Source organism: Geotrypetes seraphini, chromosome 8, assembly GCF_902459505.1.
Source record: "Geotrypetes seraphini chromosome 8, aGeoSer1.1, whole genome shotgun sequence".
NCBI classification, from domain to species: domain Eukaryota; kingdom Metazoa; phylum Chordata; class Amphibia; order Gymnophiona; family Dermophiidae; genus Geotrypetes; species Geotrypetes seraphini.
Genome location: NC_047091.1, coordinates 27,668,421 through 27,695,335, shown reverse-complemented (window position 1 = coordinate 27,695,335; position 26,915 = coordinate 27,668,421). Strand labels below are relative to the sequence as shown.

At 43.5% G+C, this 26,915-nt stretch overlaps 1 protein-coding gene across 2 annotated transcripts in view; it reads left to right on the top strand.

Annotated features, from left to right (window-relative positions):
- The window catches only part of ELOA (elongin A), an 84,571-nt gene that overhangs the window by 9,656 nt on the left and 48,000 nt on the right, over positions 1-26,915 (top strand). For both annotated transcript variants that reach the window (XM_033955918.1, XM_033955919.1), the window contains exons 2-5: positions 515-571; positions 6,212-6,324; positions 7,177-8,305; positions 8,778-8,892. In XM_033955918.1, the coding sequence (XP_033811809.1) occupies positions 515-571; positions 6,212-6,324; positions 7,177-8,305; positions 8,778-8,892 (1,414 nt within the window). The remainder of the gene's footprint in view (positions 1-514; positions 572-6,211; positions 6,325-7,176; positions 8,306-8,777; positions 8,893-26,915) is intronic.

Sequence of the window (26,915 nt, the reverse complement as noted above, 5' to 3'; positions counted from 1 at the left end):
AGACCGCAGGCTACTTTCCAGCATTGTCTAAAATCTTATCTAGGTATGAGGTCTGCCACCTTCGCATCAGGCAGACAAATGACCAAGTGATCCTCAAGTCCACCAGCCACCCAGCTATCTGAATGCTAATGACTGAATCTCCCACAGCAATGTCCATCCTGACCCTTCCCTGCTGGACAGAAGCCTCTGGAGACATATCTTCGGTGCAAGAGAATATTGTATCCCCTTGGCAGATTCTGGCTGCAGGATTACTCCCTACCTCGCCAGTATTTCCATCAAATGCTTTTTAAAATATTTCTTTTGCAGATAATCTAACCTTTGGGAAGTTAAGAATCTAGATTTAAGTTCTTGGAAGCATTATTTCTTAAATAACCTGTGTCCTTGGTAAATTTTACAGTTAAATTCTGAGAAGACTTTATTTTAATTTCAAACCCTCCAGAGAGAGTTGCTTCTGCTGTACTTTCTTTCAAATTATTAATCTTCAGTTTAAAATTTGTTCTGTATTTTTTGGCAGCTGCTGAAGAGTCTGAAGAGATTAGCAGAGTTGCCAGTCACAGTTGAAATCCTTGTGGTAAGAAATGCTCAAAAATTTAATTTTTTGCTATTTTATTTTTCCAGTTTGTGAACATGCATTGTTTTTTTTTTCTGAACAAAATTCTCTATCACTAAATTGGCTTTTTACCTGAGTTTTGTGCTGTCGCTCTTTTCTGCTGTGGTGACCCACTTTTCTTGCTCCTTTGATAATATTTCTGTTTACTTCCTTTTTTTCCGACTATACCAGTCCAGCCCAGAACTGATGGCTTATGTTCACCAATCAGCATATAATGCCAGATTGTAGAGCAGTGTGTTGTGCCTGTAAAAGCCCCCATGCAACACACTGCTCTCCAGCAGATGGTTACGACATCCCATCTACAGTTCTTCTGGACTTCAGAGGATGGTCAGTCTCAGCACACCTGATGAGATATGAAGTTGTTTGGCGCCCTCCCCTCCTCTTAGACCAGGGAGTCAGGTTTGAGTTGGTCTCAGACAACTTGAAAACAAAAATGTATTTGACTTGATTAAAGCAGGGGTACCCACACTTTTTGGGCTTGCGAGCTACTTTTCAAATGACCAAGTCAAAACGATCTACCAACAATAAAAACACTAAACATATACCCTCTCTTTTACTACGGTGCGCTAGCCGATTTAGCACACGCTAAGTGCTAATGCACCCATTATATTCTATGGATTAGCGCGTGCTAAATTGGCTAGCACGCCTTAGTAAAATACCCCATATTTATTTATATATATACCGAGTGCACCTCGTTCCATTCCCCAACCAACATTCCCCATCCCTCTCTCTCCTCCAACCCTATTGGCAACATGTCTCCCTCCTCTGTTCTTCCTCAGGGTCTCTCCCCCTCTGTCTCTTCTGTCTGCACCTCCCATAGTCCAACATCTGCCCCCCTCTCTTCTGTCTCCCCTTTGTTTCAGGTTTCTCCCTCTCTATCTTCCTTCTGCTAACATTTTGAGTCCTCCCACCTTTGGTGCGGGGCCTTACCTTCACTGCTTCCCTGCACATAGTGACTGTCAGGTCAGTTCTTCCCTCTGGGCCTACCACAGTTGAAAGTTAATTACGGCAGCCTGCAGAGTGAACGTGGCAGGCTGCCATTGGCTTCTGTAGCATGTTCCCTCTGGCACGGTCCCGCACCTCCTCTGACGTCGGGGGGCGGGACCGCGGCAGAGGGAACGTGCTACAGAGGCTAACAGCAGCCCCTATGTTCGCTCTGCAGGCTGCCATAATTACAGTACTTTAAAGGTGAGAAAGTGACTGTGGGAATGCTAGGGAGAACACTGGCTCTGCGATCTTCCAGTGTTGCCTTTGCGATCGACATTTTGGGCACTCCTGGTTTAAGGCATTGATTAATAATAATGATGATTTAAAGACTAAAGAGTGCTTGAAGCAGCCAGCTGGAAGGAGCTCTGGGTTATTTACAAATTCACTCCCCCCCCCACACCTAAGTTGTGCCAGGATACTAGGACTGAGAACACAGTAAACTGAGGTGGACAACATAGATGGGGTAAAGGCTTTTGTTTTTGCATTTCCACAGAATGATTGGTTTTGTGTTGGCTGCAACTTGGGGGAGTGCTAGTTTGGTTCAGTGTGGGGTGGTCAAAAGCTGCATGTTAACAGCAGTGCTTGAGGGATAATGGCAGGCTGCTGTGTTCGAATGAGACTGCCAGTGTTAAATTGTAGTCCCTTGCAGAAACAGCACTGAAGTGTAGTTTATTTGTTTAATTAATTAATTAAACAAATTTATAGTCCGCATATCCAATAATTCTATGTGGATTACAACAGAACATCCATAATAAAAAGACAGCAACAAATACATAACAAGTCATAAGATAACAATCATCCTATCACACATTAAAAGACCTATCAAGTATCAATACCTATGACAATGTAGGTTATTTCCTTGCATGTATAAACCTGAACATCAAATTTACTGGAAATTAATGGCAAGCTGCAGGTCATGGCCTAGGGCATTTGACCCACAAGGAAGTAGAGAATGACATGGTTTCTGTTACCCACGGGTAACCCGCCGAAACAGTGGAGGGGAAAAAAGTGCTCACTGCAGGCACAAGGCCATCCACCGCCCCATGGAGCGGTGAATTGCCACAGTTAAGGGACGGAACGCGTGCGGCCACCTCCCTCCTTCCTACCTACCAAATCTATCTCCCTCCCCATTACCTTTGTGGAGCGTTAGTAAAGTAACTCGCTGAAGCCTGCCAAGCCTGCATGCAGTCGCGTGTGTGTGGGCGGAAACTTCTCCTCTGACGCAACTTCCGGTTGCTCACGGTGGCCAATCCAGGTTACTAGTACCTGACCAAAACCCAAAGAGTGGCAACATTCCATGCTACCGATAACAGACTATGGACTTTTCTTCCAGGAATTAGTCCAAACCTTTCTTAAAACCAGCTATGCTATCTGCTTTTACCACAACCTCTGGCAACGCGTTCCAGAGCTTAACTATTCTCTGAGTGAAAAAAATAGTTTCTCCTATTGGTTTTAAAAGTATTTCCCTGCAGTTTTGTTTTTTTTAATTTATTTATTTATCACTTTCAAACTTCAATATCAAACATAATAACTTGTACAGAAAGAAGTTAAACACAAGAACAATTCCATCAGAATTAACATTCCAACAATAAAAGAAAAAAAAGAAACATATATATGTTTAACTTTACTCAAGTCCTCCAAAAGGATCCAAGGTTAATAAAGAGCGAGACATTAAGCAAATGTTCAAATAATATCAAGACTGTAGAGCTGAGAGCTAATGACTAAATTAATCTAAAGAGCTAATGATTTTCTTTCTCCAAACGGGATAACGACAAGAAGATAGTTAATTGAAAAGGATCAAAGAAAACCTACTTAATTTCACGGTGATATACTATACAGTACTTCCCCGATATTCGCGGGGGTTCCGTTCTAGGAACCCCCATGAATCTCAAAAAAAACGCGAATATGGTTTTTCATGGGGTAGCCTGAAGAGGGCAGCGGAAGAGGGCAGCAGGAGAGCAGCCGGAGCACTGCGAGTGCAGGAAATCACTCGCGGTATGCTCCGACCGCCTCTTCCTACACTGTCAGGCCTTATCCAATCAGGAGTTGCATGTCAAAGCAGCTTCTGATTAGATAAGGACCGACTTAGTGCAGGAAGAGGCAGTCGGAGCGTACCGAGAGTGATTTCCTGCACTCGCGGCGCTCCAGCTGCTCTCTCCTGCTACCCTCTCCTTGTTGGCGGTTCGCGGTCTGAAAATACCGTGAACGACGGGGGGAACACTATACACTTACAGGAATGCCTTAAATAGAATATGGCCCCTAAAGCTAAGAAATTCACGACGGCGCTTCTGCGTTTCACGTGATAGATCAGGGAACATCTGAATTTTAAATCCAAGAAATTATTTTTTGAAAAATAATCTCAAAATCCATGCCTTATCTGGCTGAAGAGCCATTGTCAAGATTAATGTAGCTGAGATTGCCATTTCTTTGTCTGATGTCTCAAGTAAAGTTGATACATCCGATACTTCATGATTGGTATTCTGACTTCTAACAAGCAAATAATAAACCTGAGAGAATGGAGATAAACATTCCTCCAAAACTCCCTGTAAATATCGCTTGATCATTTCCCTAGGGGACACCATAGCGATCCTTGGGAAGTTAATCAATCTTAGGTTATTACCATGAGCATTATTTTCTAAAGATTCAATTTTTCTCCTAAGATTTGTATTATCTTTAATTAATGTCTCTTGAATATGTTTAAAAGATGTTAGCTCCTGTTCAACTTTTCCAATAGTAACTTTAGAAGAAGCCATGTCCATTTTAAATTCTTTTATCTCTTTTGTGTGTTCAATCAGTTTCCCTTCTATATGTTGGAAATGAGGACTTATGACTTTACCAAAGTTAGTCACAAGATCCCATAACGATTCCAGAGTCACTTCGACGGGCTTACTTATAAGAATTTTTTTCCTTTCAGTGAAAAAGTGCTCACCATCAATTGAATCAGCTTGCCACTTTCCCTTCTGGACACGTCCTTCCCCCAACGATGCTATTGCCTCAGTCTCCATAGTGGGGCTTTCTTGCTGGAGTGCCCCATCTCCCAGGCTCTCTGATGTTACAATACTAGCCTCCAGAGGAGGAGATAATTCGACCTGGTGGGTCTCCTCACTCTGTGGAGAGCTTGTGATCTGAGGCTTTGAGGGCAGTGCTCTTGCATCCGGGCTGAGAGTGGTGTCCGGCCCAAGGAGAGTTGCTGCGGTCCTGCCTACTCCCAGCGTCTCCAGCAGGCCAACTGCCGACACGAACGGGGCATTTTGCATTCTCCTCAGGAGCTCTTCTATACCGCCGGTAGAGATTCCTCCGGTGCGCCACAAGGCCGCAGCGGCACTCCGACCTCGTCTCTTCGGCATTTCAGGTGGGTAGTAAGATCGCTCCCACGAAAATTCCCTTTCGAAATCGGCCAAACTCTGAGGAGTGTTCCTCAGCACATCCAGCCTGCAGCCATCTTGGATTCTCACCTCCACCCTACAGTTTCGTCCAGTGTCCCCTAGTCTTTGTAATTTTTGACGGAGTGAAAAATCGATCCACTTGTACCCGTTCTACTCCACTCAGGATTTTGTAGACTTCAATCATATCTCCCCTCAGCTGTCCCTTTTCTAAGCTGAAGAGCCCTAATCATTTTAGTCTTTCCTCATATGAGAGGAGTTTCATCGCCTTTACCATCTTAGTTGCTCTTCTTTGAACCTTTTCTAGTGCCACTGTATTTTTCTTGAGATAAGGAGACAAGAATTGAATGTAATACTCCAGATGAGGTCGCACCATGGAACGATATTCTTAGTTTTGTTAACCATCCCTTTTTTTAATAATTCCTAGGATCCTGTTTGCTTTTTTGGCCGCTGCCATACATTGGGCGGAAAATTTCATCGTGTTGTCTACGATGATACCCAGATCCTTTTCTTGGCACTAATCCCCAAGGTGGACCCTAGCATCCGGTAACTGATTCAGGTTATTCTTTGCATTTGTCCACATTAAATTTCATCTGCCATTTGGATGTCCAGTCTTCCAATTTCCTAAGGTCTTCTGCAATTTTTCACAATCTGCATGCGTTTTAACAACTTTGAACAGTTTAGTGTCATCTGCAAATTTAATCACCTCACTCGTCATTCCAATTTCCAGATCATTTATAAATAAGTTAAATAGTACCGGTCCTAGTACAGATCCCTGCGGCACTCCACTATTTACTCTCCTCCATTTACGCTCCTCCATTGAGAAAAATGACTATTTAACCCTACCCTCTATTTTCTATCACTTTGCATTTGTCCACATTAAATTTCATCTGTCACTTGGACGCCCAGTCTTCCAAGCAAAATGCTGGAAGAGTGAGGAAAATATTCACCTGCGCTTGGATGTAGGTTACTACATTCACTAATTCTTTGGAGAGATCAATCGTGACCCCTGAGGAAAACACTAAAGGTCAAAACATGGACCGTGTTGGGTCCTCTTCATTGACGAAAGTTGTGGATAAACTTTATTTTTTATAAAGATTGTGGATTATCTTCTCGTGTTAAAAAAGCCTTCTTCAGTAACATCAGATTCTACCATTTCTTTTGTTTTGGACTTTCATTCTTCTGTGGATTCAAGGGGTTAAACTTTTGGTAACTGTTGTATGTCCTACAGGAAACAGGTGTGGGAAAGACTGTGAACAGCTTGAGAAAACATGAATGTGTTGGAGACTTTGCTAAGACCCTTGTGGCCCGTTGGAAGAAGCTGGTTCCACAGGAGGTAGAGCGGTAAGTCAAGAACTTTTCCCTTTCTGTTTGTGATATTTGTTAAGCTTGTTTGCACGGCTTTAAAGTGAGATGTGACATGATTTGAATAGTATATATAAAAAAAAGATATTTGAGAGAGGTTTCTCTTCCCAGAAAGAGGGAGCAACTTTTATGCAGGGTGATTGTGAAATGTTGGGGTGCTCTAGATATGAGGAAGAAGCACCTATTTTTTTTCCATAGTCTGAAAGCTTGATTTCAAATGCTTTGGTCTCAATTTCCCCGCTCACGCTGTGCTAATTAAAGATTTGATCTTCAGTTCCTCTCTAAGACTCTGCTAGGTAATGCTTTGGTTCTAGTTAATGTTTTGGTTTTCATTGTCTCTCTAAGACTACGGTTATTACTACTACTAATTATTTCTATAGCACTACTAGACATAAACGCAGCACTGTACACATTAAATGCAGGTACTTCTCTGTCCCTAATGGGCTCATAATCTTTGTTTTTGTACTTGGGACAGTGGAGGGTTAAGTGACTTGTCCAGGGTCACAAGGAGCTGCAGTGGGAGTTGAACCCAGTTCTTTAGGATCAAAGTTTGTTGCACTAACAATTAGGCTACTTCTCCACTCTTAGTCTTCTTCTCTAAAACTGTGCTACTTAATGGTTTGGTTTTAATTTCCTGGCTGAGACTAAGCTAGTTAGTGCCAGGATTCAAGAAGTGGCTTGCCCAAAGAAAAATGGACAGTTCTCTGTTTTGCTTTCCATGAGATCTGCTCTCTCTTGTTGCTGCCTGTAATATCGTTCTTTTTTATGTGCAGTGTGACTTGAAGTTTGTACCTTTTTTGGAGTAATTTTGGATTATACTTTTCTTTGCAGAAATAATGTTGCATCTGAGGAGCGAGAGTATGACAAGTCCAGTTCCCGAAAAAGGCCTAGAGCTCCTTCTCCTAAATGCAAGAGCGACATAGACGATGACTTAGGAAAATCATTCCAGCAATATCCTGGTCAAGGTGATAGAGGGAAAAAGCAGAAAAAATATTCTGACACTGACAGAATAGCGGGTTATAGCAGCAGTGAAGGCAGAGAGGATGGGAACTGGTGTCAGCCATTCATGGATCACTATTCAAATCCAGAATATTCTGATGATGAACAAGGGCAACTAGTGGAACCCCTCAGTAGCCCCCCAGATCTGAACAGAGACCATTATAGATTGGAGGCACAGGAAAACCAATGTCATAGGAAAGCAAATAGAAGTCAGGAAAAGAGCCAAATTCAGACCTTGGAGAAAGGTACACCAGGTCAATGCAAAGAGCACAAATCCCCCCACAAAGAAAAGCACCGAGCTGATAGCAAGGGAGACGATAAAAGTTCTAAGAAAGAACATCATCGAGACGTGCCCTCAGCAGTCAGCAAACAGGAAAAGTTACAAACTTTAGACAGTGGAGGGCAGACGTCTAAAAAAAACAAGCATCGGGAAAGTGGGCTTGTTTTTACCAGCTCAGGCAAAGAAAGGCCCCAGCCATGCACAGAGGAACTTTCAGATACGGTTATCAAAGAGAAACAGAAGGATCCAAAGAAATTTACAAGTGCAACTGAATTAAAACTGAGCTCAGAGAAAGACATGGATTTTTCATATAAAGACAAACAGAAAGTGGAGAAAAGTAAAAGGCATGAAGGGAAATCTAAGAGCTCTGACACAACTGAGCAGCAAAAGAAATCTGTGCTGTTTTCACCAAACTTGGAAGAAGTTGAGCTGGATGATGAGTATGAACAACCAACTATGTCCTTTGAATCTTACCTGAGTTATGATCAGCCTCAAAAGAAGAAGAAAAAACTTGTCCATAGCCTAGCACCAGTATCTGAGAAGGAAGGAAGAAACAGCAAGCGAACTGGATCGAAGACCAGTAGCAAGAGTTCTGATTCTAGTAAAAAGCTCAAAGATCAGAAGCGTATTTGTGATCAAGAGACAAAAAAGAGACAGTCATCGCCAACTAAACCCAAAAAGGTAAATGAGCTGAAAGTTAACTTTTATACCCCATGAGAATTATGCTAAATTCTACGACTTATGGAAATAGCTAGAAGTAGTTAATTGCATGTTAATTGAGCACTAGCAGTAGTCAGCTAATGGGTCAATTCATTCTATTACAAATTAAAGCTTTATCATTTGTATATTTCTGATTCTGTATCAGCTCATTGCTATTACTAAGTTTTCATTTGCTAGTCTCAGTTACTTGATTGATTAAATCTTATGCTTACAGTTGCTCATTTTACTATTGTTTATACTTTTAATATAATGTAAGTTTATATTGAGCTATGCCTGTTGAACAACCTCTTGGCTGAATGTCTTCATAAAAGTGGTTAATAAATCCCAACAAATAAGCAGAATAAACAAATTATATCGTTACAGGGCAGGTACGTTTATCATATGTAGCTTCTCTGCAGAGCTATGGTCAATGTTATCTTTTAATTACTTGCAGATGAAAATAGATGTGGTACCAGCATTACCAGATATTCCTTTGCCTCCGATTCAGCCCAATTATCGGCCTCTACCCTCTATTGAAGCTGTTCCTTTCTATCCTCAGAAGAAGAAAGGTAGGAGCTGGAAGGAAGAAACACAGAAACTTAAAAGATGCAAACTGTGCCCACTTTCTGTGCTGCCATGAGGCTAATTTGATCTGTGCTCGTCTCCCTCTCTGCCACCTGGTCCCCTTGCTGGCAGTTCTGTAAGTGGGCACCTCTTTGTAGATACCCTGATGCTGCACAGTGAGCGCTGATTCCTCAATAGCATCTGGGCATCAGATTCCATTAAAGAATACTAACATAGGCTGGCATTGGTGTGCCTTGTGTTTAGGAGCCCGCATTTACACCAGTTTTAGAGCAGGTGCATCTGAGCATGCCTAGATACAGCAAGGGTGCGTTACAATATTCTAGAAATTATGCCCATGCCCTGCCCCCTTTGCCTATACATGCTATAGTGTGGACATGAGTCTTATTGATATTTTTGTGCATATATGTGTGCAAAGGGTGCCTAAGCTCAGGTGCTAGTTCTAGGAATGACCCTTTCTATGTCTCCTGTGGTTTATGTCACTGTTCTGGCTCTTGTAACCTCCTTCTAAGCTTAGGTGCTAGTTCTGGAATTACTTATTCTCTGTCTCTTCTTATGTGTGTGCTTGGATTCTGTCACTGTCTACTGGAAGTCTGCTTTAGATGGCCACCACTCGGCTAGTGAGCTAGCATCCCTCCCTGGTCTGTATTTATTTCTTTAAATTGTAATGATATTCCAGCAAACCAAAGTTTTTTGTGAATAACAACTGAATGCACACATTTAATTGGAAAAGAGTACAAAATAGCTACATAAAATAAGGTGCACAAATAAGGCAAAGACACATATGGGTCCCTTTACAAAGGTGCATTCCCAAGCATATGCTAAATGCTTCTATTCCTATAAGTGGCTTGGCATTTATACTTCCTTAGTGCCAGCAGCAGATGAATCCAGAGACCAATGGGTTGCGTCCATCTACCAGCAGGTGGCGATAAAGAGCACTGAATTGACTCTGTCTTATTGGATGGAAAGCCTCCTGACCATATTATTACCTTGTAAAGCTTTCTCGAGTGAATTGATTACTCAGATTTCAAATGTCTTGGAAAAAGTAGAACTATGGATGTTGCAGTTCAAGCTGAAATTTAACTCTGAAAAAACTAAGATTTTTTTTTTAGCTAGCCCTAACGATAAAATCCAGGAAACAACTATCCAATTGAAAGGTCAATGTTTTGAGATAGTACCTAATTTGAAAATTCTGGGAATAACTTTAGACCGTAGTCTAACTTTTAGGAAGCATATGGATCTGTTAACTACAAAATGCCATGCAATACTATGGAAATTGAGGACCATTAAGAAATATTTTGATACAGAGTCCTTCCGGCTGTTGGTCCAGTCTACCTTGGATTATTGTAACATCGTTTATCTAGGGTTAACAAAAATTATTTTATTAAGACTTCGATTAGATCGGAATGCTGCAATCTGTTTGATTATTGGTCTTAAGAAATATGACCATGTAAGTTCTTTTTATACTAGATTGCATTGACTTCCATTCGAAGCCAGAGCGTTTTTTAAATTTGAGTGTATTTGTTACATGGCACTTTTCGGTTTACTGCCTTCTTATCTGGTATCTTACCTGAAATTATTTAAGTCAAATAAATGCACCAGAAATTCCGGTATGTTCATCTTCTCTGCTGTAAAGGCCTGTCGTTATAAAACCTTTTTGGACAGGACACTAGAATGTTAAGCGGGGAAGATGAGTTCCTGGATGTGCCCTCTGATTGCCCAATCCCACTCTTACCTCATATTTAGGAAATTATTGAAAACTTACCTATTTGATAAGGAAGAATGTTAACTTTTTCAACAGCATATCAAACAATGGTGTATTTTATATAGGAATTTGCATTTTAATTGAATTGTTTTTTTACTGATATTGTATTTAAAGTAGTAATATGTTTTCTGTACTGTATTTTTTCACTGAAATGTCTCAGTTTCTCTTGTTGTGAACCGCCCAGAACTACTGGTAGGGCGGTATACAAGAAAATAAATTATTAGTATGCTCTGTCTCCAGCAGGCGGATGAATGACAGTCTTCTAGCTCCTAGCTTCTTCTAGTTTAGCTCTGGGCTCCTGTTGCTTGCTTCACTAGTAGTACTGGCTGAGCGATGCCAGCTTTGGGGCCTATACCTTGGCCCCCCAGGTTTCTTCCCCACCCTCCCTTCTCTATTGTGGGAATTTTAGTATCTTAAGGTTTTTCTCCATTCACATATGAAAAAAAAGAGGACACTACTTAGTACCAGAGCCTCACCAGCTCCTGACTCTGACAAGAACAATCTTCCCTCAATTCCCAGAGGTGAGTTTATTTAGCTTTTTCCCTTTCTCTGTTGGCCTCAAAATTTGGTGTGTACCATTTTAAATTCTTAATTACCTACAGGTTTATTTTAGTTGCAGCTCTGTATTTCTATGGCGGCAGAGGCAGTTAAACAGTGTTCCCACTGTGGGAAGTGGCAAACACTGTCGAGAGTGTGTTCGACCTGCTGTGCTGAGGAAGAGGCTGACAAAGCCATGATGGTGTTGGAGAGAGCCCTGTTTTCACATTCTGAGGAGAGATGGCCGCATTGTCCTTCTCTTTCGGTGGCCGTTGTTTCTTTGCAGGGTAGCTCTCCTGCAGATAGGGAGGGATTGGGACAGGACCTCATTAACTCCTCTTTGGCTGCGGCACTTACTTCGGGGGCTCCATTGGCGCGAAGTGATGCAGTTAAGGATATGTGTCAACCTGCAGGCCCATCTGTGCCTTTTTCCCCTGAGTTTGTTTTACTGTTGATTTGAGCCTTTGCTGCACAGCTCTAGACGTACTGATCTCCTGCCTGCTTTTTTAGGGGAACCATCCCTTTCAAATGCAGATCAGCTTACTCTTGGTTCGCTTCAGGATCGGCAGGCTTCAAAGCGCCATAGAGTGCACTTGATATTGGAGCATGACCTTGTGTCATCCCTGGCGCAAACCCTAGCTATATCTACATTGCTCGCATCCTCGGATGACTTGGCTTTGGGGGACCTAGAGATGGATGAGATCCCTGGGGGTGAGCCAGATGATCCCACAGCACTTCACCTGTTTCATTGAGAGGAACTCCAAATAATAAAGAAATGCTAATATGATTCAATGACTACACCAATAATATTCTGACCACAATATACTAAAATGGGTAGTGTCCATTTAAGTAATTCTTCAGCAGAAAACCTCTGCCCATTTCAAATTTCCCATCATCAAAAAACATGAATTCAAACCCAATATGCATTGACAAATCTCTTGTAACGCTTTCCCAATTTTATCTCAGTCCTGTATACATGTGTCTGTGGGAATGAGGAAGGGGCGGGTTTGGCTGGGTGAATGAAGGTGTATGTGAGGTATTGTTTGGGGTTGGAGTAGTGTTCAAACTGAGGAGAGGATGATGTTTGAGTGTGTATAGGTTGGGTGGTTTATGCGGATAAGAGTCAAGTATGTGTGGTTTTTGAGTAGGTTGTTAGTTTTGAATTTGTGGGGGCTTTGGGGAGTGGGGACGGATGGGCGGGGTTTTGTTAGATTGTGGATATGCAGATTATTTGAAGAACGATGAAGCAGTGTGAGGGAAGAGGAATACTGATGTTGGTGATGATGTAGGTGAAGTTAGCTTTGCGGGGTTTTACATGTCTGAACTTGGCAGTGATTTGAAGACCAGGGAGGTGGGAGGAGGTGTGCCGATGATATTGTAGGTGGGAATATTCCTGGGGATGTGGCAGGTGGAGGGATGACGTAGAGAAGGAAGCGGCCATTTATGGGTGATGTAGCAGAGGGGTAGATTGAGCAGGTTTTGGCGATTGATTTGAAAGTCAGAGCGGTGGACAGCTGTGAGGTAAAAGAACTATAGAGTTTTGTTTAGCGTTTGGTATTGTATGTGGTAGTTTCAACACTGGGGTGATTTATGTATTGTTTGTGTTTTAGGCATGTGTGGTTATGAATCCCCCGAAGCAGGTCAGGGGACCAAAATGCTAGGAGGGGCAGTTAAGTTGCTGTGCCCTCCACTTTGGGAGTGACAGTTATAGCAGCGCTGGAGTCCTGAGGGACAGGTAAGTACTAAGAACATAAGAATTTGCCGCTGCTGGGTCAGACCAGTGGTCCATCGCGCCCAGCAGTCCGCTCACGTGGCGGCCCCCAGGTCAAAGACCAGTGCCCTGACCGAGACTGGTTCAGCAGGAACATGTCCAACCTTGTCTTGGATCCCTGGAGGGTGTTTTCCCCTATAACAGATTCCAGAAGAGCATTCCAGTTCTCTACCACTCTCTGGGTGAAGAAGAACTTCCTTACGTTTGTACGGAATCTGTCCCCTTTTAATTTTAGAGAGTGCCCTCTCGTTCTCTCTACCTTGGAGAAGGTGAACACAACCTGTCTTTATCTACTAAGTCTATTCCCTTCATTATCTTGAATGTTTCGATCATGTCCCGTCTCAGTCTCTTTTCAAGGGAGAAGAGGCCCAGCTTCTCTAATCTCTCAGATGTTGGAAGAAATTTTTTTTTATAGTTACTAAAAAGTTATATTTAATTGAAAATATTTAAGGATTGAATATCTTTTTATGAGTACAGAAAGTGGATAAGGGAGAGAGTGAGGGAAGAAACAAATGATTATATGACTTAGATCACTGGAGTTGTCACTGGAATAGCGGAATGCTATAAGAGGCCCTATGATCCTCTTTTTCAATTTTCTGATGTTGCTCCTCTTTGTGTGTATTATGCTGACTCATGATAGAAGCTTTTAAGCAGGACTGAGAAAAATTGGTAAAGCTTTGAGAGATTTGTCAATACATATTTGGTTTGAATACATGTTTTTTAATGATGGGACATAGAAACACGATGGCAGATAAAGGCCGAATGGTCCATCTAGTCTGCCCATTCGCAGTAACCATTAGCTCTTCCTCTCTCTTAAAAGATCCCAAGTACCTATTCCACGCCTTCTTGAACTCAGTCTCAGTCTCCCTCACCTCTTCCGGACGACTGTTCCATGCATCTACTACCCTTTCTGTAAAAAAGTTATTTCCTTAGATTACTCTTCAGCCTATCACCTCTTAACTTCATCCTATGCCCTCTCATTCCAGAAATTCCTTTCAAATGTAAGAGACTCAACTTATGCACATTTACGCCACGTAGATATTTAAATGTCTCTATCATCTCTCCCCTCACCCACCTTTCCTCCAAAATATACATATTGAGTTCTTTAAGTCTGTCCCCATACGCCTTATGATGAAGACCACGCATCATTTAGTAGCCTTCCTCTTGACCAATTCCATCCTTTTTATATCTTTTTGAAGGTGCAGCCTCCAGAATTGTACCAATATTCTAAATGAGGTCTCACCAGAGTCTTATACCTCCTATTTCCTACTGGCCATACCTCTTCCTATGCACCCTAACATCCGTCTAGTGTTCACTGTCACCTTTTCAACCTGTTTGGCCACCTTAAGATCATCATATACAATCAGGACTTACAATGGGTTGTCAGGTGGTAAAGACAGTGCAAATATGCTTTGCACATATACATTTATTGTATCGTTTAAAACCAATGTTACCATCTGACTTTCATGCTGTTGTACAAGCAATGATCTTGTCGCGTCTGGACTACTGCAATGCCCTGTACCTGGGAATAACTAATACCAGGTGCAGGGCTTTGCAGGTGGTACAGAATGCTGCAGCTAGATTGATAACTGGAACATCAAGATATGAGCATATTACTCCATATCTCCGACAATTGCATTGGCTTCCTGTTGCATTTAGAATTCAGTACAAAGCAATTATGATATGTCACCAATTTTTATATGGTACGATCCCTGAAGTTTTTTAAAGGTTTGATGTCTTGAGTATCAGCCATTATGATCATTTTGCTCTGAAAGTTCAGCATTGCTGAAAACGAAGGCTAACCCTAAATATGTGGAAATGGATGCCATGACACTTACATGTGCAGGGGTTAAGTTGTGGAATAGCCTGGTTGGTCAAATTCGAAAATGTAGAAATAAGAGCTCATTTAGGAAAATGCTGAAAACACAATTATTTGCATTTCTTTGAGACATTGATTTTATGTAAGGATTGAATCTGTTTGTTCTAAATTTTATAATATTTTATGTATGTAACTATTTGTAAACCGTTTTGGAATAAAACGGTATATAATTTTTTTTAATTGTTTTTTTGTAAATCTTTATTCATTTTCAGAACTTATACAAGCGCAAACAAAATGTACATAAGATAGAACAAATAACAGCACTTATCTTCAAACAAATATTAAAACAAAGTACTTTACTCCCTCCTACCCTCTCTGGATGTGTGTAGAAATTAACAAGGAATTAAAGGTTAATCAATCAATCAGTTTTTTATTAACAAATGCCTCTAATGGACTCCATATTTTAAAAAATTTTTTATTATTACCCAGTTGTTCCGCATTCATTTTTTCGTATCTGTAATAGTGTTTCCCACCAAAACAAAAAATTTAATCTGTCCCAATTCTTCCAGTTTCTAGTTATCATTTGCATGGCCATCCCTGTCATAATCAGAAGTCTGCTTTTATAAACGTCTATTGGATTCTTAGCTTTCAACAATGTACCATATTAACTTTTCCCCATATTGATTTCCAAAAATTGAGTATCAAGGGACAATAAAACAAGTGATCCAGTGTCCCTATTTCAAGATGACAGTGCCAGCATCTATTAGACTTTGAACTATCCAACTTTTGTAAACAAACAGAGGTCCAAAAAATTTTATATAACAGAAGAAACAAGTTTGTCTCATAGATGCCGACGTTGTACATCTCATTCTCCAAGTCCAAATCCGTGGCCACTGTGTACCAGAAATCTGCTGTTTTGTTTCAATGCTCCAAATGTCTTTTAGGCTTGTTTTAGATTTTTTTGTCAGATATTCAGATGCCACCAGAGTAGCAAAACTGGACAGATAACTCGCCAGTCTGCTGATTTCGACCACAGACTACAAAACGTTCAATGTTTCCAGAGGATTTTAGACTTGCCGATTTGTATCTTGGGGTTTAATCATAGGGATTGATATGTAGATTGTTGTATTGGAGTAAGAGTTAAAGTATTAATGAATTTTAATGTGTTCCAGGTGGACGTATATAAATTTTAAAAATAAATAAATCACACCCGAGTCCTGTTCTTCTATCATGTACATAAGTTCTTCACCCCCTAAACTGTACCATTCCTTCAGGTTTTTGCAGCCTAAAATGCATGACTTTGCATTTCTTAGTATTAAATTTTAGCTACCAAATTTCAGACCATTCTTCAAGCTTCGCTAGGTATTTCTTCGTTATTCACACCATCTGGGATGTCTACTCTATTGCAGATTTTGGTATCATATGCAAAGAGACAATCTTACCTGACAGCCCTTCAGCAATATTGCATATAAAAATGTTAAAAAGAACAGGCCCAAGAACAAACCTTGAGGCACACCACATTTGAATTGGGCAGAGGTTTTCTGCTTAAAAATTACAGAAATGGATACTACCCATTTTACTATATTGTCATCGAGAGGAAGGGAACTGGCAGGGTTTATATCTAAAGTTCTCCAGGGCTTGAAAATTTCCCAGCCTGAGGCACTCTTCCGCTCCCACTTATCCTCTCATGGCTGGCTCTAGAAAGCCCTCCCCCCCAAAAAAAAACAACAAAAACCTTTCCTCTTCATGAAACCATTCAAGAATTGATTATGGCCCAATAGATGACACTGGAGGCGGGACTTTGAGTGGCGAAGGCTGTGATGAAGCTTTACCCCCCTGGTTCAAGATGAGCTAGACAAGTTTAAGATGCCAAGAGTGGATACCCTAGTGGCAGTGGTCACTAAGAAGACCACTCTACTGATCGAAGGGGGAGTAGCATTTAAGGATACTCGAGAAAGGAAATTGGAGGCCTCATTGAAATTGTCTTTTGAGGTCTCTGCCTTGACATTGCAGGCAGCGGTGTGTAGCTCCTACGCTGCTCGAGCATGCCTTAGGTGGGTTCAGCAGATTACTGATGCAATGGTTGACTCGGGAGCTCAGCTGCCTGCAGAGTTACTGGATGTTGAGACAGGTTTGGTGTACCTGGCAGATGCCTTATACGATATCATTAGGGCTTTGGCTAGTCAAATGTTTGTCAGTAGTTTTGAGAAGGTCTTTATGGCCACGCCATTGGGTGGCCAATGTTGTGTCTAAACAGTGCCTCATCAGACTTCCTTTTAAAGGCCGTTTATTATTTGGTGAAGACTTGACAAAGTTGGTTAAAAACTTTGGTGATTCAAAGTCTCAATGTGTTATAGGACGGGAAAACCTTCTTTCAATCAGAAATCCAATTTTTCCCAGAAAAATTCCTTTTGTCCTGCCAAAGGGTCTGTGTCTCAGACAACCCGTACCCAGGCTACCCGATCTGTACAGTGATGGGGCGCTTGCTCACCCTGCTGACTTTAGGGGGAGGCAGTTGTCTCGTTTCCTGGAGGAATGGGCCCAGATCACTTCAGATCAGTGGGTCTTAGATATTATTCCTCTCCTGTTGCAGATGCTTTCATGGTGTCCCCATGTGTGAGCTCGGACAAAAAACTAGTGGTTCAGTGCACCCAAATTCACTGAAAGACCTGGGGGCAGTAGTTTAATTTCCTCCTGAGGAGACAGGTCAGGGAAGATACTCCATTTACTTTGTTGTTCCGAAGAAGGGAGGCTCTGTCAGACTTATTCTAGATCTCAAGAAGGTCAATCGGTTTCTGAGGGTTAGACATTTTTGCATGGAAATGGTGAGCATCGGTAATTGTGGTGGTGCAGCCAGGGGAGTTCCTGTCAGCACTACATCTCAAGGAAGCATACTTGTACATTCCCATCTGGTCACCACATCAGCGTTTTCTTCGCGTCATCATTTTCGGCCAGCATTTTCAGTTTCAAGCCATGCCGTTTGGTCTCACCACAGCTCCCTGTACATTCTCCAAAGTGATGGTGGTTGTAGCACCCTTCCTCAGAAAGGAGGGGCTCCGGTTTCACCTGTATTTGGACGAATGGTTAATTTGGGCATCGTCTCATCAGGAGAGCATTTGGGTGATGGCTCAGGTGATTGCTCTTCTCCTGTCATTAGGTTGGGTCATCAATTTTGCCAAAAGTTCCCTGAGCCCATCTCAGACTCTAGAACATCTAGGAGTTCACTTCGATATGGTGCAGGGAAAGGTATTCCTTCCGAGAAACAGGTATGAGACGTTTCAGTCATAGGTTTGTCATATTCTATAGTCTCGCCTCCTGAAAGTGTGGGATTATGTGCAAGCCTTGGGATCCATGGGATGATTTTCCAAGGAATAGTATGCATCTATCAAAGAAGGAAAGAAGGGTCTTCGGCAGCAGGCTGGCTAATCTACTGAAGAGGGCTTTAAACTAGAAGTGATGGGGAAGGGTAATCAAAGCCCCCGGGTGAGTATATGCCCTCAGGTAACTAAATCACTGAATATCTCTACACGGATGGGAAAAGGGAGCAATGTCTGCAACAAAATTTGGATAAATTCAAAAGTACAATTGATTGGTAAGGCCCAACTTAGTGCAGGAAGAGGCGGTCGGAGCATACAACGAGTGATTTCCTGCACTCGCCGGCGCTCCAGCTGCTCTCCCCTGCCTCTCCTGCTGCCCTCTCCGGTCTCCCCCATGAAAAACCGTATTCGAGTACTGTTAGTTAAAGATCCTATTAAAGTCACACAATTGCAGGATCTGCAGGACAAGGAAGAGGCATTGTGGATCAATTTGGAAGGAGGGAATAAGGAAATAACTTTTTTACATAAACGGTGGTAGATGCATAAGAACATAAGAATTGCTGCTGCTGGGTCAGACCAGTGGTCCATCCTGCCCAGCAGTCCGCTCACCATGGCGGCCCCCAGGTCAAAGGCCAGTGTTCTAAATGAGTCCAGCCTCACCTATGTACGTCCCAATTTAGCAGGAACTTGTCCAGCTTAGTCTTGAAACCCTGGAGGGTGTTTTCCCCTACAACAGACTCTGGAAGAGCGTTCCAGCTCTCCACCACTGATCAACCTGTGCGTCGGTCAGGTCTGGAATGAAGGTATCATAATAGTTACAGATCCTGGAATGCCATAAATCTATCATTCTATACTTGTCTGGGTGGAAGTATGGATATTTATTTATTCAGTTTTCTATACCATTCTTTCAGGGGAGCTCAGAATTTATGCAGGTACTCAAACATTTTCCCCTGTCTGTCCCAGTTTGCTCACAATCTATCTAATGTACCTGGGGAAATGGGGGGGATTAAGTGATTTGCTCAGGGTCAAAAGGAGCAATGTGAATTTGAACCCACAACCTCAGGACGTTGAGGCTGCGCCACACTCTTCCCTTCAATATCCAGCAACATTTCATCCTCTCCTTGAAATCACTCACTTTGTGTAGAAGAAGCCAGACAAAACTAGTTGTTAGTATTTTTCAGCACTTTGTAACCATATTTGAAAATGCTAGAACAGTGATTTAGTCCTTCCTCTGTCTAACTTTTGGGGGCATTCTGTCTTCAGCAAAAGTTTATTAATTGGTCTACGCTTGAGCGGGGGGAGGGGCATAAATTAGAATAAGGGTCTGCCATTTTCTTTTTGAAAAAGATCTTGGTCCTGTAAAGTGGGGGGGGGGGGGGAGCATTTTCAGTAGGGTCAAAGTTAAAGAGTACTAGAAACTCCCTTATTAGCAGATTTTCTGGCTCTTCATAGTAACTTTGTGACCCGATTTCCCTCCAACCCAATTCACTAACCTGTATACCGATCCGATTCCTATCCATGCATGCAAATGAGGGAAACGGCATGCAAAGTAGGCAGGGTTGCGATTTACTAAACTAAAATCTTGAATAACGACTGGGCTGACCGATCAAGAAGAAGCGACTGCTGGGACCAGTCGCTCATGGCTTTTCTGACTCATAGGTCAGACACAAATGTATCATGCTTGTGCCTTTCAGGCTTACTATACTTCATTACATTTTCACAATATGCTATGGTGCTTTACTTAAAGCTAATCACATTTTTAGAAAGGAATCTTATGCCCCAACCTCCCACCGCCCTGCGCTCTGCTCATCTTGCCGCCTGACTCCAGAAGAGGTGGTGGAGACTGAGACTGAGTTCAAGAAGACGTGGGATAAGCACTTGGGATCAATATAGAGAGAGGAAGAGCTAATGGTTACTGTGGATGGGCAGACTGGATGGGCCATTTGGCCTTTATCTGCCATCATGTTTATAGGTTCATCACATTCTACAATCTCCCCTCCCTAAGGTGTGGATTATGTTCAAGTCCTGAGATCCATGGTGGTGATCTTGGAGGTGGTACCGTGGCACGCTTCAACATGAGACCGTTACAACAGTCTTTTTTGTCCTGTGGTCTCTAGTTTCTCAGGATTACAATAGCTGATTTTACTGGGCCACTCAAGCATACCTCAGTATTCCCTAGTGGCTGCAGAGTCACAATTTGCTCCAGGGGATGCCTCTTGCGTTCCCAGACTGGATTGTAGTCACCATGGATGTGACCCTGAAGGGATGGTGGACTCATTGCCTGTACTACTCAACTCAGGGCACTTGGAGTCTGGAGGAGACACTGGTCCATCAACTGCCTAGAGTTGAGGGCAGTACACACAGCCCTTCTACCTATTCCCATCCTTGGTGGAAGGCAAAGTGACCAGGATCCTGTCTGACAATATCACAGCAGTGGCGTACATTAGGCAGGGGGGTATGCGCGCCCTCAGCTGATGGCGGAAGCTCAAACGCTGCTTAATTGGGCGGAATCTTACCTACTTCTCCCGTTACCTCATATAGTGGGAAAGTCCAACAAGCAAGCAGATTTTCTTAGCAGAAATGTGTTGGATCCTGGAGAACAGGGGCTTTCACAGGAAGTATTTCAGCTCATCGTGCAGAAACAGAGTCTTTCAAAGATGGATCTTATGGCCTTGACTCGCAATACCAAAGTGCTTTGCTTCTACAGCAGACAGCTGGAGGTAGTGTCCAAGGGAGTAGATGTACTCGTTCAACCATGGCCTCAGCAATCTCTTCTGTACATGCTTCCCCCCTGGCCGATGATAGGCAGGATGATACATCATAAGAACATAACTCGATACCCAATGAAGGTGATCCTAGTTGCTCTAGACTGGCCGCGCCATCCTTGGTATTCGGATCTCATGAGGCTCGCGATGGACGGGCCGATTCATTTTCCGGTGTAACAAGATCTGCTGTCTCAGGGCTGTCTTTCAGCCTGGCTGTTGAAAGGTCATTACTAATGCGGAAGGAATACTCAGATGAAGTCATTGCTACTTTGCTGCAAGCAAGGAAGCGATCTACATCCTCTACATATGCTAGAGTGTGCCGTGTATTTGAATCTTGATGTGGTTTGCAGGGCATTTTGAGCATCGATGGCTCAGATTCTCACTTTTTGCAGGAGGGCATGTCCAAAGGCTTAGCGTAAAATTCCCTCCAGGTTCAGGTGGCAGCTATTGCATGCTTGAGGGGACAGATTTCTGGTTCTTCCTTTCGCAACCAGATATGGTTAGATTTCTGAAGGGATTTACCACCTTCACCCTCCTTTACAAAAACTTGTCCGGATTGGAGCCTCAAGTTGGTACTCTGTTGGTTGCAAGGTCTACCTTTCAAACCCTTGCAGAAAGTAATGCTTAAGGACTTCAGTCTTAAGACAAAGCTTTGGTTGTTATGGCATTAGCGCGATGAATTTTGGAGTTACGGGCTCTGTCATGTTGCGATCCGTTCCTTGTTTTGGAGGCTGGAGTATCTGTACGTACAGTACCTTCCTTTATGCCCAAAGTCTTCTTGGCTTTCTATGTGAATCATTCTCTTTTTCTGCCGTCTTTTCAGGAAGAGGACTACAGGTCTGCTGGACATGCACAGAGTGCTTATTTACTATCTACAACAGTATCCTGCAAACTTTGTCAAGCCATGACACACTAAACCTGTGTGTGCCGCTCACCACAAGAGGCAGTCAACCGGCGCCTCTCCTCCTCCCCAGCATCTCGTGGCACACAGTTTGAAATACACTGGTCTACTGTCTAGGCTACAAATGACTTTAAGCATACTGATCATTTGTTTGTGTTTGCAAGACGTAAAAAGGGACTGCCGGCTTCCAGGGCTTCAGTAGCACATTGGATAGAAGAACACAAGAAAATAAGAATTACCATCAAGCTCCAATATCTTGTTTCTAACAGTGGCTAACCCAGGTCCCAAGTACCTAGCTACCGTGCTTCCCCGAAAATAAGCCCTAGCATGATTTTCAGGGTAGGTCTTAATATAAGCCCTACCACCTAGTATTAGGCAGCCACGCTTTCCCCGCCCCCGCTGTGCAGCTGAACCGCCGCTGACCCTCCATCCTTCCCTCCCAACCGATCCCCTCCGATCGTGACCATAAATACGTTTCTACAGAGGATTGTCGGGCCAGCAGCACTTGCAGCCTTCTCACTGGGGCCTTCTGTGTGCTGTGTTACTGATGATGTCATCAGTACACAGAAGGCCCCAGCGAGAAGGCCACGAAGCAGCCTGTGAGTACTGCTGGCCCGACGCCCCTCTGCTGGAAGGTATTTATGGTCGCGGTCGGCGGGGATCAGTTGGGAAGGAAGGATGGAGGGTCAGCAGGGGTTTGGCGGCTCAGCTGCAGGGCGGCGGCGGTTGCTCAAGGGTTCTGCTGCATGAGGGATGGGAGGGAGGGAAGGATGGAAGCTGGGCAAAGGGTTCTGCTTAACGAGGGATGAGAGGGATGGATAGATAGAAAGATGCTGCAGTCTGGGTTGTGGCTGTCTTGGTGGGGACGGATAGCGGTTACTAAAATGAATATTCTGCCTCGTTTATTATTTCTTCAAACATTGCCTATACCGCTCCCTTCTGTGGTGTTGAAAGAACTTCATGCTTTATTCTTTAAGTTTATTTGGAAGGGGAAACCGCCTTGGATTTCTCGCCAGTGTATGTGGTTGCCTCGTGAGCCTGGGGGGCGAGCGCTTCCCAATTTGTTCTGGTATTATAGGGCGGCGCAGTTGAGAATTTTGTTGGATTGGGATATAGCTGAACAAAAATGTGTAGTCCAATTGGAACAGCAACTAATGGGTAACCGGGTTTTACAATCCTTAATTTGGTCTTCTTTATCAGAACGGGTGGTTTTCAGAACTTTGAGTAATCCTATTTTGACTCACCTCTTGAGGATATGGTGTGAGACGCGGAAGAAATGGGGAGCAGGGATGGTGCCTTCACTTTTGGGGGCGTTGTGTGATGAACCCTTCTTCCCGGTGGGTAGGGAGAGCGCGGTTTTTTTGCGCTGGGAGCGTCTAGGGCTCCGGACATTTTCTGATGTCCTTCATAAGGGGATCTTGGTATCCTTTGAGGCTTTTCAGAAGAGTAATGCTTTACCTAAGGGGGATTTTTTGGCTTACTCCCAAACCCGACATTTTATTCAATCACAGGGCTGGACTGGGGAATCGATCAAGTCAAGGGCTCCCTTAGAACATCTGTGGCTTACACTTCGTAGTCTGCCCAAACCCATTTCAGTTCTCTATCAATATTTTTGGGGCTCGGTTATCTTTCACCCTAAATATAAAGACATTTGGGAACGGGACTTGGGGTGTTCTTTTTCGGAGAGGGAGTGGACCCAACTTTGTCTTGAGGTGGGTAAGGCCTCCTCTTGTGTTCTTATACAGGAGAATGCCTACAAGGTGTTTACCAGGTGGTATTATACCCCAGCTAGGTTACATAAAATGTTTCCGGGGTCTTCTGCAATGTGTTGGAGGTGTGGGGGGGGGGCTGGGGGCACATTTCTGCATATATGGTGGGATTGTCTTCCTTTACAAATTTTTTGGAAACGTGTTGTTGGTTGTTTATCCCAATTGTTACAATTTGTGCTCCCGTTGGTGCCAGTGGAATGTTTACTGGGCTTCCATAATGTGTGTGAACATACGTGGCAGACTAAACTCCGTCGGTGGGGACTGGCTGCAGCTAAATGTTTAATTGCTAATCACTGGAAAAGATCTGAGGCACCTGTTATGTTAGAATGGTCTCTGAAATTTCATCAATTGTGTACCATGGAACTTTCCATTGCTAAACGACATGGGCACTATTTTTCATCTATTCAAACTTGGACTGTTATTATGGACAAGATTGATACTTTGGTTTAAGTTTACTGGGGCTGGGGGAATTGGGGGGGGATTACTGCTGTGGGGATAACTGCCTGAAGGAACAACAGGGAATGTTTCAGTCTGTTTGGGGAGGGGGGGGATTTGGGATTTAATGCAGGGGATATCTATGTATCCATGATGTTTTGTTTATGCTTTTGTGATTACTGATTTTGATGTCTTTTGATTGTCACATACTGTGGGGTGATTGAGCTCTGATATCCACATGTAGCTTGTATAACAAAAAACTTTTAATAAAGATATTCAAGTTATATAAAAAAAAAGAAAGATGCTGCAGAGGGAAGGCACAAGGGGATGGGTGAGAGGGGAGGAAAGATGTTGCACATGTGGGGGAAAGGAAAGAGGAAGAATTAGGGTGAAGGAGAGGAAAGGAGAAATGATCATGTACATGAAAAAATAAGCCCTACCTGAAAATAAGGCCTACTGCCTTTTTTGGGCCCCCAAATGAATATAAGCCATCTTGGAACAAATAGTGCTTCACCGTCTGCCACCATTCATCGAAGAGCAAGGATCCCCAGCCCTTTTCCCTTCCCAATCTGGCTTCTGGGTGTGCCACAGCACAGAGTCGGTTCTCCTTGACATCATCATAGTTTTTCTGACATCATCATAGTTTTTCTCCTTAGCTTTTTCTGGGCAAGAATCCAAAGCTCTGCCGGTGCTGTGCTTAGGTTCCAACTACTGAAGTCTCTGCCAAAGCTCACTCCAGCCCATCTACACCTTCCCAGCCATTGAAGCCCTCCCCAGCCCATCCTCAACCAAACGGCCATATACAGACACAGACCATGCAAGTCTGCCCGGTACTGGCCTTAGTGCTTCAATATTTACTATTATTTTCTGATTCTAGATCCTCTGTGTTCATCCCACACTTTTTTGAACTCCGTCACTGTTTTCCTCTCCACCACCTCTCTCGGGAGTGCATTCCTGGCATCCACCACCCTCTCCGTAAAGAAGAATTTCCTTACATTGCTCTTGAGTCTCTCACCCCTCAGCCTCAAATTATACCCTCTGGTTTTACCATTTTCCTTTCTCTGGAAAAGATTTTGTTCTACGTTAATACCTTTCAAGTACTTAAACGTCTGAATCAAAGCTCCCCTGTCTCTCCTTTCCTCTCTAGGGTATACATATTCAGGGCTTCCAGTCTCTCCTCATAGGTCTTTTGGCGCAAACCTCCTATCATTTTCATCGCTGACAGCTGGTCAATGCTCAATAAAGGGAGCAATGTTCTACTACTGTGTTTCCCCGAAAATAAGACACTGTCTTATATTAATTATGGGGCCAAAAAACGCACTAGGGCTTATTTTTGGGGAATGTTTTATTTTTTTTGTGTGTCTGTGTACAACGATCATCTCTCACCCATCCCCTTGCAGCATCTTTCAATCTCTCCCTCCCATCCCCCGTGCAGCAGAGCCCTGACAACCCATCCCCCTAGGCAGCATCTTTCCATATCTCCCTCCCATCCTCCCGTGCAGCAGAACCCCAACGACCCTCCCACCACGAGGCTGACATACCTCCATTCCAATCAGCAATGGCGGCAGCACTGAATAGGCTGCTTCATGGCCTTCCCTCTATCATATCACTGATGATGTCATCGGTGACATGGAAGCACAGGGAAGGTTCCAGCAGAGATGGCCGCGAAGCAGCCTGTTCAGTTCTGCCGCCATTGCTGTTTGGAACAGAAGTATGTCAGCCTCGCGGTGAGAGAGTTGGCGAGGTTTTGATGTGCAGGATGGGAAGGAGGGATGGAAAGAAGCTGCATATGAGGGAGGGGAAGAGGGGAGAAAGTTCTGCCGCCATCAAATTGGGGAGTGTCAGGGACATTCGGGAGGGGCTTCGGGGTTCAATCCAACTAGGTCTTATTTTTGGGGTAGGGCTTATATTTGGACCTACCCCGAAAATCATGCTAGTGCTTATTTTCGGGGTAGGTCTTCTTTTCGGGGAAACACTGTAGTACTACTAGACCTGAGCGCTGCCTTTGACACCCATTGATCACCAGCTCCTATTGAACCGACTCACAGACCTCGGAATCAGTGGCACACCTTCTTCCTACACCAGAGAACATAAACAATCCTACTAGGCCCAAACAAATCTGAATCCAAACCCATTAAATATGGGATTCCTCAGGGTGCCTTACTGTCCCTACTCCTGTTCAACCTGTACATCAGACCAGTCATTGATATTGCTTCTCCTCCCTCCCCCATCATGAGGTAACTTCTGGTTTCGTCACAGAAGGGTCAGGAAGCCGACGAGCACAGCATTAGAGCCCTGGAGCATGGATGAAGTTGCTTGTAGGCTACTGTGGGAGATAGGAGGAGTGTGTGGCGCAGTGGTTGGATCTACAGCCTCAGCACCCTGGGGTTGTGGGTTCAAACCCCGCGCTGCTCCTTGTGACCATGGGCAAGTCACTCAGCCCTCCATAGCCCCAGGTACATTGGATAGATTGTGAGCCCACCGGGACAGATAGGGAAAATGCTTGAGTACCTGATTGTAAAAAACCACTTAGATAACCTTGATAAGTGGTATATCAAATCCTAATAAATTGATTTAGATAGGGCAGCTACCCTATTTGCTCCCCCCTAATGCCGGACAATTTTTGGAGCGGCCATGGTCCAAGGTGGCAACAGTTTCTTTAACCATTCCCCCCCCCCCTTTCCTTTACTTAGAATGGCTGCATGGCAAGAAGGGAGAGGGAATGGGAATATTCCCAGGGGCTCATAATTCTTTCACAGGGGCGGTGAAATCAGTGTGCTGATCTCGCCCTGTTTCAGAATGGCGTCCCTACACCATGGCCCCTTTGCCGCCCCTCAACCCCCCCATTCCGACGCCTATGGGTGAGACATTCTAGACTCCCGTCCTGTCTTTCCTGCGTCTGCTTTCAGTTTTCAATCTGTTTATGCTTCT